We start from the raw sequence: 11,445 nt of genomic DNA, 5'->3' as shown, positions 1-11,445 counted from the left end.
AAAGAAGGTCAGAAGTGTCTTGGACAGTAGATACATGATTAGATGGAAGATGTGGCCTCAAACTTGGAAGAGAAACAGATTCATTTGTACACACACACACACACACACACACACACACACACACACACACACACACTCTTATGTTTATTTATTTGTTTTTGAAGCAGTCATATGGGAAGGGGAGGAAGAGAAAACACTGGATTAGGAGTCTGGGAACTTGGGTTCAAGTTCAGACAGTGGTGTGGTCTTAGACCAGACACTGCCACTCCTTTATCCCAATTTCCTCTTTTAATGAGGAGTCAGACCCAAATCAATGGTTTCATGAATTTTTTTTTTTGTCCATTGGAGCATTTTATTTGTATGTATGTTTTACACCCTTAGAAAAAGAATCCCAGGATTTTTCCTCCTGTGTGTTTTCGTCTTGCTTCCTCATGGTCCATGATGCCAGCTGAAGTTGTAAGCACAATGAACCCAAACTGACGGGATGGTAGCAGATTATTCTTCCACTTTTCCAGATCTTTCAATTGAACATCAAATCTGGGGCTGATTACGCCACACTTGTTTAATCTGCCTGTGAGGTTCACAACAATTTTTCCTGCTCTGTGATCATCGATGATCTCAAATTCGCCAATGTAGCCGTGCTTCATCATCACAGTTAAGAACCTGACGATCACTTTAGAGCACGGCCTCATGAGAACCTGGCGTTTTCCTCGTTTTTCTGCATTGTTGATGCTTTTGAGAGCATCTGCCAGGACATTCATGCGCACCATGGTGGCATCACTGCAAGATGGTGGAAAGAGGACGAGATGGGTGAGCGCGGAGAGATATCCATGAATTTGTTTTTTAATAAATATTTTGATAACTTTTAGTATAATTGGTTTTCTTTGTAAAATCTTACACATTTTATTTTATGCATTTATGGAGATTACTCAAAGAAGAGATCTATGGACTTCACCAGATTTCCATAGGGGGCCAGGACATAGTAAGGGTTGAGATGACCTTAAAGAGTCCTTCCAGCTTCAAATCTCATGAGAATATGAGAAATCTGAATTTGTTGTTTTTCTTACTTGGACCTAGAAAGTAACAGTTTTAGTGGGAAGAGGCTGAATGTATTGACTAAAATAAGGTTTGGGACTGTCTGTGGATTTAAATTATTCATATCGTCCCTCTCACTTGCACTATTTTATTTGTTTATTTTAAAAATAAGTTTTGTGGATACTTTTTTTATCTCACTGTCATTTCTTGATAGTCCCCTCCTTAACCCAAGACTTAATCCCTCTCTTGTAACAAAGGAAAACAGTGAAGTTCTTAATGAACATCTTAACAATGCAGGCAACATTCTGCCTTTTAGTCACCCTTCTCTATCAAAAGAAGGGCTGTGTGCAGGAGTGTGGTTGTAAACATTTAACAACTAGCTCTCTTGAAGAAAATGTACACGACCCACTTTTAAGTTTAATCTGCAATATTAACATTTTCTTCATCACCTTTTAAAATCCAGACAATCAACTAAACAATAAATCAAGCTCAGATTTGTGTATATACAGGCTTCTGAGGTGTATGGGCTCAGGATGAAAATTCAACAGTCAGTTCTCACCAGCCAGTTTGAGTGGGCTCTAACAGACCCCTTTGTGAATGTTTCCTTATCCAGTTTCTGGGACTATTATTTCTTTTTTCAGTAACTCAGAATTCACCTTCCTACTAGCGATCTTTTTATTTACTGTGTTTTAGTCAATGTGCTGTATAATGTCCACTTGGTTTTGCTCATTTCGCTTTGCACCAGTTCATGCAAATCTTCTTGTGCTTCTCTCTATGCAGAACTTTTAGGGATATCCCATCACATTCCTCTACCAGCTTGTTCCCCCCATGCCCCACTCAGTGGGTGCTTCCTTCCTCTGTTTTCCACTATCACAGAAAGGGCTGAAAGGATTTTTTTTTTTTACTCCATGCTGGTCTTGTAATTTTAAAGTTAAACAGAGCAGGTCATATGACTGCACCATAATAGATTCATGGATTTCTCTAATAGGCCAATTTAGGAATAAGCTCATGAGTCAGCAAGGTGAATGAATAATGAAAAAGCATTAAGCACTTACTATGCACTATATACTGGGGATATAAATGGAAAAAAGGGATGGTCCCTGCTCTCTAGAAGTTTCCCCCTCTAATTGGGGGAGACCCCATATGGAAGACCGTTCAGCCACAATGTAGATGGAAAGGCCTGGTGGTCCATAGCGTGTATTGGTGCATCAGATGTCAGTGTCTGAAGTCTGGGTAGAGAGAGAGAGACAGAGAGACAGCAAGAGGGAGAGAGAGAGAGAGAGAGACAGAAAGACAGAGACAGAGAGAGAGACAGAGAGACAGCAAGAGAGAGACAGAGAGACAGAAAGAGAGAGACAGAGACAGAGAGACAGAGAGCAGTAGGACAAATAGAGAGGGCCTGAAGATGCAGAGGATGAGCATCTTACTGGCATAACTGTAGTTGAGGACTCCCACTTTAAATCTCTTCCCAACTGGGAAATGGGCTAGAGGGAGGTTGGAGGAGAGGAAAGGAAAGGGAAGGGGAAAGATGACTCATTGGGATTCGATAACTTTTCTCACTTACTAAGTACAGACGTCTTGTATCTTCAGCACAACACAGGAAGGTGAGATTTCTGAAGCAGCATTGCTTGGCTCTGCATCTATTCCTAATTGTTTGGTTCCCCTGAGTTCTTTCTCATGGTCAAAACACTCAGTGACATTGACTGATCCTGTGGGTTTTGCTATTGGAAGTCTGAATTAAAGAGGGCTCCTGCCATGCATCTGCTAAGTTTTTATGGATATCTATGAAGAACAATGAGAATCTATCTCACTTTCTTATGGAGATGCCCATGACACTGGAGGCTGCTGAGGGTGAGAAGGGGGTGGGGAGGACTCTTTTGGAATTCCTAATAGATGCTTATATGCCTGGGGCTAATTATGGAAGTGGAACAAAATAGAAAATAAAATAGAAAATTTATAAATAATACATTTAAATATACATTGAATATAAATTTATAAATAAACATAAAATAAAATATTAAAAAAGAAACAAGTAGAAGCCAAACATGGCTGGAATGGGGAAACCAGAGATGCTGGCAGGAGGGGGAGGAGTGGGAAGGGGTCAGGCTGTGGCACTGGGCTGGGAGTCAGGAGACCTGGTTTACAGTCCTAAGGTTGTCATTAGGTTGCTCCCCTCTAGACTCAAGTTTCTTTATAGATAAAAGGAGGGTATTGGACTAGATGAGCAGCTCTTCCCCTTGCACCCATGAACTTGATTTTGATAAGGGTATTTATTTATTGTCATTTGTTAAAGGGGTCCATAGGCTTCCCCAGCCTCCCAGAGGGGTGGGTCCTTGATAGAAAAAAATGATCAAGAACCATGGAATTAGATGATCTCAAAATCCTCATAGTTTATGAAAGCCAAAGCAAATCCAGATAAAAGAATATAAAGTTTTGATTATTAATATAAGTACATAAGAAAGGCATGCTCTTTTTTATGCTTTTGTTATAGACTTTGATGCATTATTTGGACTCTCTTTATTCTGTTGCCCAATGGACAGTAAAGCTTTGTGAGGTTAGGAAATGTGCTGTGTCTAAATGTGATGTCTTTAGTGCCACATCTAGCAAAGTGCTCTGGCCACTGTGTGTAGTCACTCAATAAATATTTAGTGCATTGAATTTATTCAATTGAACCAATCAACCTGGTCACTGCAGATAAACTTACAGAGTGACAATCAACAACACCAACACCAATGGCCAATACTTATATAGCACTTACCAAGCGCCAGACAAGCAGTCGTAATCTGTGGTTTGTTTTGGGCAAGGTTCTTTTTGATGGGCCCCAGGTTAGCAGCTACCCTTACCCTGCTTAAAGGAGCTGTGTGTGAATTGTGTATTTTATAACATGATATAACCTAGATTTTCATGTGTTTGTATTCTTTAAAGCAGCTTGCTTTACCTTTAGCAAATCGCAATCTTCGAACAATGATACTTTTAGATTAGAAAGCAGGCAGCTAGTCCTCTGAAATTTAGGGGAGGAACATCCCACTCAAAACATTTGTTATTTCTTTTTTTTCTCTATGAGCATATGGAGACAGAGTTCCTTCATCTGGGATAAAGGTGATACTTTGCAGTTGTACCCACAGCATCTTACAAAGTGCCTGGCTCATAGTAGGCACTTAATAAATGTTTGTTGACTGATTGTCTTATCTTTAGTGCCTAGTATAGTGCCTGGCTTATAGTAGGAATTTATTCAATGCTTGTGGATTGATTGATCCTGGTGGGAGATGAGGTTGCAGCGTTCAGTTAGCCTTTGATCCAGCTGTTCACCCAAATCCTTGTGTACATTTTTCATTTAGCTCAGAGAAATTAATTATTTTGGGTGGTTGATCTTTTCAACACCAAAAAGTTTTTGGTCGTGTTCTATGCCTGTGGAATAGTGTCTGAAGAATAGAAGAAAAGGCTCACACAAAGGGCCATGGAAGCAGACATGGTGGGCATAATCAAGCTGCAACATGTTTCAGAGATGGAATTATACAGAAAAGAGTGGTCTAAAACACACCAGAGAAATGCTGAAATGGAAGAAAAGTTGGGCTTGTCACGCATGAATCAAGAGTGAGGGAGAACTGATGGCTAACTGTATCATTGTTATCCAATCAGTTGTCATGAGAGTTAAAGGAAGGCCCCAGCACTTTGGGTCAGCCCCCTGTAGGTGATTAATAGGACATGAATAAGACTCACAGGGTGGGGATGGGGATGGGTTGTGAGCATTTACCCACGTTAATGAGACTGTAGCTCTGTTGGAACAATGGAGTACAGGAAGAATGTAAACAAGTAGTTATTACATACCTACTATGTGCCAGACATTGTGTTGGGTGCTTTACCAATATCAAATAATTTGATCCTCACAATGACCCTTTGAGGGGGCTTATTATTACTATTATTATTACCATTTACAGCTGAGGAAACTGAGTCAGGCAGAGTATAAGTGACTTGCCTAGGGTTATACAGCTAGCAAGTGTCTCAGGTTGGCATTAAAGCCAGGCCTTCCTGACTCTAGGCCCAGCTCTCCATACACTGCTTTCCCTAGTTACCACTAGGAAGGTGTTCACATTATTGCAGTATAATTTGACTATACACATCTGGCAATAATCTGGAAAGAAGGTCACCTTATATTTTAGTTGATTTTCAGTGCCTTTCTCTTTGGAGAGGGTTTCATGTTAATGAAGTTTTGGTGGCAAATACTTCTTTTCCTTTTTTTTTTGGGGGGGGGGGACATGAAGCCTTGGTGTAGGGTTAGGAGCTTGAGTAAAGTTTCAAGGGATCATTGAGTCAACAATCAGTGGGAGGAATGATCCTGACTTTCTTTAGAATAAGGCCTCCAACATTTGTTTCTTGATTTGCTTTTTTGGATCTTGAATCTCCGCAGAGTAGTATAAAAAAAGAGAGAAGCAATGCCGAATGCTATTGTGATTGGTGACTGCTCGTGGAAAGTAGGAGACATCTGAGGAGATGGTAGGTTCACTTACCTGGGTGACCTGTGGCTGTGACTGAGTCTGCTGCTTTTTAAATTCTAGGTAAGTAAGGAGAGGGTTTGGTTTTATTATTTAATCTTCTTTGGGTCAGGGACCTCTTGGGCAGTTTGGTGAAGCCCACAGACTCCTCAGAGTCATGTTGTTAAATGAATAAAGTGAAATATATAACATTAACAAAGGAAACTTTCAATTACATTGAAATATAGTTGTCTAAGTGTTCTTTTTTTAAAATTTTAAGTTTATTGTCTTCTGGCCAACAACTCCAGCTCATAAGCTATGTTCCCAGAGGGCAAGGGTATCCTTAGTACTTAGCACAATGCTTGGTGATAGGATGCATTAATCAGTGCTGTTGCTTGATTGACATATGCTAAATGTGATATGGTGAGGGTCTGAGATGGAAAACCAGTCCTCATTTAATTTAAAAAATTTTTCAATTTTTCCCATAGATTTCAATATTTTTGATATTGTAGAAACCTGTTATGTCCTAGAGAAGGTACCATCTGAATCTAAGTTATCTGACCTAGGCAAAGGGAATTTTCTTAGCACTTGGAATACTGCAAGGATTCATGTGGGTGTTCCTTTTCTTGGCATGGAACACAATGGTTTGATACCTCTTAGGCCATTAAAGGGTTGCTATAGATGGGGAATCCATTCCTTTGTAGATAAGCTGGGAATGAACTTTTTGATAGTTATCTGATCTGGTCCTCAGATGATGGAAAAACAGCCTGCCACCTGGATTGGACTAGGAGCCACTCCACTCCTCAGTTGAATTTGCCACAGCTTTACCTCTTGGTGAAGTAGCCTTTGATAACCCAGAGTCACTGTTTGCTCCATCACAAAGAGTAATCCAAGGAATGGATGGAAGAAGATTTAAGTGACCATCATGAATATTCAACTAACCCCAATATAACATTAGTGTGATCAGAGACCGTTTGATTCAGCAAACATCCAAGCATTTACTGGACCACAAGAGGCAGTATGATATATATGGTAAAGAGCATGCAGGATTTGAAGTCTGAGGGCCTGGGTTCAAATCCTAGCTCTTCCACTTAGGTAGGTCACTTCTCAACCTCAGTTTCCTCTTCTCTAACAGGAGTAGTGGATAAGACTAAGTCCCCTCCATCTTCTAAATCTGTGATCCTGTGATCACAGGTTATAAGGTCCTACAATACAAGATGTGGAGACTCATAGGCATAACTGTCTCTGCAGAGAGTCGAAGAACATAACCTCTGTGAAGCTCCAGCTATTCAGAGATTAGAAAATAATGATAATACTTAGTCTCCCTCATTGGATGTAGTTGCTGATGTATCTCCAAGTTTCTCCTATTGATGTGTGTTTATATATACCTATATCTATATCTTTAACAAATACATACATGCACACACTCATACACACATATATACATACATACTTACATACACACACACATACATGTATATAGCCAGAGAAGAGTACAAGCACTGGTGTGCACATGGACCCAGGACTCCTGCATGTGCTTATTTCCTCTAGGGGATCAAAAGAGGGAGCTTGGGAAAAATCAAAGCTGAAACTTTGGTATGCACACATATACTTATATATGTATGTATGTATCTATCTATTTCTACTATATGTTTAGGTTTCAATACACGTGTCTATATGGACATATATATTATGGTATAATTCGACTACATATAAACATCTGCCAATGATTTGGAAAAAAGCCACTCTACATTTCAGTAGCTTTGGAATACATACACAGATCTCTACCTATAACATATACCTATATGCATATATGCACACATTCACACAGTATACTTAGAACTGGCCCAAACATTAGACTTAAATGGGAAAAGTGACCGGGAGCCAAAGTTGGACTTTTTGCCGTGTATTTGGGAGATGGGGCCTGCCTCAAGAAGAAGGGCCAGTCTAGGACAAACAGAAGAGGGAGTGGGTGGGGGAGAGAATCTATTTTCCTCTTAATGCTGCTTTCTCTAATGAAGTCTGAATTGAGAGGATTGTCTCATCTGACCGTGTCATCCTCTGCCAGGACAACAGACCCTACCAGAGGCCTTGGCAGTGGCTGCCAATTTAAAGTGAAAAATGTCAAAAATCGGCCCAAAGTTTCAGCTTTGATTTTTCCGTCTCCCCCTTTGGATCCCTTAGAGCAAATAGGCACGTGCAAGAGTCCCTTGCCCCCGTGCACACCAGCGCCTGCACTCCTCACTGACTAAAAATTCAGTCCCCGTGCAGCTGGTGAGGCCCTGGCTGGAGAGTTTAGACAATGATGGGAATCAGAGTCGTGGGAAGGGATTTACACAGTGAAGACAACCAGCCGCATGATTTCGCATCCCCCTTTTCCCCGAAGGCACCTGCAAAATCACCAAGAGGCAGCCCCTCCCCCCTCTCCCCCTCGGAATAGCTCCGGCAGTTTATCATGTCAAACTGCGCTGGAGAGGGTTAAGGCTATAGGGCTTCTGGCTGTCAAGAGTGGGATTTCATCTTGGGGGCCCCTCAGGCCAGAGAGAAGGAGTCTAGAAAGTTCAGTCCTGCTTTCCATTGTCTGACATCTCATCCCCTCCGTACCTCGTGCTTCGAACACAAAGCTATGCTGAAAAATCAAAGACATCTTTAACATTTTATCCTATTGATGAGAAGGAATCAACCACAATAAAATTGTCTCCTTAGAGCAATAAAAAAATCTACAAAATTCAAAGAAATTTGGTCAAAATAAATATAAGGTGCGTCGTATGTGTGTTTTTTTTTTTTTACCATTGGAAGCTTACAAAAGCCTTAAAATACATTTCGGGAATGGTTCTCTCTTAACCTTTGTAATAATTTTGTGCGGAGGAGGTGGAAATGAGCTTCCTGAGCATAGAGATATAATCCCGAGAAGCAGAGGCATAAGTGGAAAAAATACACATCCGTAATTCTTTTGTGGAGCCACAAGATTAAAATTCCCTTCACGGCTTCCCATTTGAGTTCATCACCACCTATTTCAGATTTTACGCAGAGTAATTGTTTCGATGTAAAATTCTTTGGTGTCTATTTTCAGAATTGCTGTGTTGTCTATAAATATTTGGTGCTAACTCATGATGGGGTTGTATTTACCCCCGTAGTTATGGATTACAAATGAAAAGACAGCATCTGCCGAAATTAAAAGTGGCCACATTTTCACGGGAGCTTAATGAAATGCCAAAATTTATCTACATTAACAACCAAGCAGTGAAATTTATTGATCAATTCGCATGATATAAGTTGACAAATGGCCTCGGCCATTTCCATAATTTTCTACACGTGTTAAAATTTGTAATGGAAAAGAATACTAGATTAACATGAAATGGGAAATGAGAGGGAGCTTTTGTGATGGGGCCAGTGCCCCGGAGCAGTACACTTTGTTTTCCATCCCCTGTCCGGCTCGCCTGCTTGTGCTGTCTACAGATGGGTCGCTGACAGCTCTACAGCTGTTCTCCTAATTGTCCATTAAGTGTTCTATTGATTCTCTGATTCCGAGTACATGTCTTTCAGCTCAAGCTATCGTGTAAAGTGGCAGGCACATTCCTTGTAGAATGACAGAGCTGCTCGAAACCTAAAAATGTGATCTGCCACTTCCAATTGAAGATCGTGCTTTCAAAGGCGAAGGCTTGGTTCAAGGCGCCCTGTGGAATAGCTGGTTAGGCTTTATTTTCTAAACTTTGAGCACCCTTCAATTAAAGCCACAACAGCCTCAAGAGTCTTAATTCCTTATTAAGCACCTATGGATCTCAGCTGGATGATGGGGGGCAGGGAGAATTGTTGCAGTGCTTGGTAACCAGAAATCTGCCTTATTTAGCAAGATGCAGATGTGTGTGTGTGTGTGTGTGTGTGTGTGTGTGTGTGTGTGCGCGCGCGCCCTCGCTCGCGCCTTTACACTCCACATGCGCAAAACCTGTCTCATTTGACTTGCAAGTTCACTTTTAGCATTTTTTAAAAAATTGAGATCATCTGCAATTTCAGATTATGCCAGTCAGAAGCCTGTTGAAAATCGCCTCCCTTTAATCTGAAGAGTGAGGGAGAAGATGCATATCGGTGGCTAGCCCCATAAATCTTCGAAGAAACAAATAACCATAGATAAAACTGTAAAAGTTATTTAGTTCTCCACTGAAAGAGGTTTATTAATCTAAAATTTCCAGTCCATTGTGTCATGATTTGGTTAGCTTTCTCGATCTCATTTCGTGCAATTGTACCCCAAGCAAAGAGATGATGAGCGAGCATCGCTTCTGACTTGAACTTTTCCAGTGGTGCTGAGCTACCTCTCCAAAGCAAAGAACAAAGCTGGAACTACGTCTCAGAAAGGAAACCGTCCAATCACCCAGGCCTGGGTGGCCTCAAATAGTGTTTGTTTTCTTAATGAAGTGTGTCACGTTCTGTCTGATCATTTTTAGATTTAATTCTTAATTAATTTGCAGCGTTAAGCTGTTGAATAGAAATGTAGACTTATGATCTAATAATCTACCACTACAAATGAGAAGTACGCAATTGATGCACATTCTGTTCTGTGTATGATTAATTTAATTATGAACCATCTGACTGGTCTTAATTACAGGCAACCAGTTGTGGATATTTGTCTGTGTGTGTATGTGTGTGTGTGTTTTAGTTAGTAAGCAAGTTTTGTGGCAGCCATTTGTATTTCTGAGAACAAAATAAACCCAGGATTCAAAATCAAATGATTACAAATCAATTTGAGAGGTGTGGCTTCCAGGAAGGAAATTACTTTAAGGAAAATTTGTTGTCCTCTAGGATTAACAAAGGCCTCTCAGCAATTCCAACCCCCTTCAAAAAGCTTTCTTTGCCCATATCATCATTAGCATCTGCCCACCCATGGACTGACTTGAGTAGTGAAATATTTTCCTTCTTGGATGAGAGAGTGAATAAATGAAGAAACATTTATTAGGTGTTTATTATGTTCCAACCATTATGCTCCTGAGAAATGAGTATTTTCTACTCAAACACTACTTAAAGTGCCAACTGCCTTTACTCTGGTCCTTCTAAGCCAGGAGTATCAATGCCTCATTCTGCTAAACTGGAAAGGAGGAGTATCTAGTAAATTCTAGTCAAATGAAAATAAAGAATTTAAACACAAAATTCTTTGCCCCATATATATTAGAATCTGTTGGATGTTAGCTGTTGCCCTTCCTACACACTTGAAAATTGATTTTAGGGGTTTAAAAAGCACCTCTAGTCCCACATGAACAGGTTGGGTGGCTGTTGTATGTTAAAAAAAACCAATCTAAATGGAAGGATTGGTGTTGTTGGGTTTTTTGGTTTTTGGTTTTTGGTTTTTGGTTTTTAAAGCATCCAACACAAACATACCCTGGCCAGGTTTCTTTTAGCAAGAGAGCACCATCCTGTTCTGTCTATGACTTCTTGGAAAACAAGTGGGGGAAAAAAACCTTTCTAACCTAATAAAAGATCATATATTGATGCCTGCAAAATATTGTGTGAATCCACTTAGATTCCAGCACTTTCAATTACACCGTTAGCCAGTTTTTAAAAAAGATTTTTAGAAGCTTTCAACTGTAGACTTTTGTCTTGTTGAATGAACTTGAGCGCCACTAAATTTTAAGTAAATTTGTGATGACTGAGCAATATACATTGGCTGAGCTTGAATCCAATAACCCACAGGACAAATTAATTTCCAACAAAAAGGGCAGAAACCTCAAGTGTCTTGAGTATATGGAGTCTCATTCTATCTCTCTGGAGCCATTTTTGCAAATCACTACAGCTATTCATAATCTAAATCCGTCTCCTTTAGCAGGAGAAAGATCTTTTTTCATGACAAAACAGAAGATGACATTCATTAGTGCCTAACTTGCATAAGCTACCTTAAATTTATTGGTGCTCTTCTACTTATCTAGATAAGAATTCCTTTGTCTACAGC

General features: G+C 40.1%; 1 protein-coding gene across 1 annotated transcript; it reads right to left on the bottom strand.

Annotated features, from left to right (window-relative positions):
* Positions 1-326: 326 nt before the first annotated feature.
* Positions 327-779, bottom strand: LOC122725363 (40S ribosomal protein S15a-like). The gene has a single exon (XM_043962444.1). It carries the CDS (start codon positions 768-770, stop codon positions 378-380), a length of 393 nt encoding a protein of 130 aa, XP_043818379.1. The 5' UTR covers positions 771-779; the 3' UTR covers positions 327-377.
* Between the last annotated feature and the right edge of the window lie 10,666 nt (positions 780-11,445).

Source organism: Dromiciops gliroides, chromosome 4 (assembly GCF_019393635.1).
Source record: "Dromiciops gliroides isolate mDroGli1 chromosome 4, mDroGli1.pri, whole genome shotgun sequence".
In the NCBI taxonomy this organism is placed as follows: Eukaryota; Metazoa; Chordata; class Mammalia; order Microbiotheria; family Microbiotheriidae; genus Dromiciops; species Dromiciops gliroides.
Note: the sequence above shows the minus strand (reverse complement) of the source record. Positions and strands in the feature narration are given on the sequence as shown.

Bases quoted from the DNA above. Each gene is read 5' to 3' on its own strand.
- LOC122725363 (XM_043962444.1), bottom strand. From the start codon at position 770: ATGGTGCGCATGAATGTCCTGGCAGATGCTCTCAAAAGCATCAACAAT.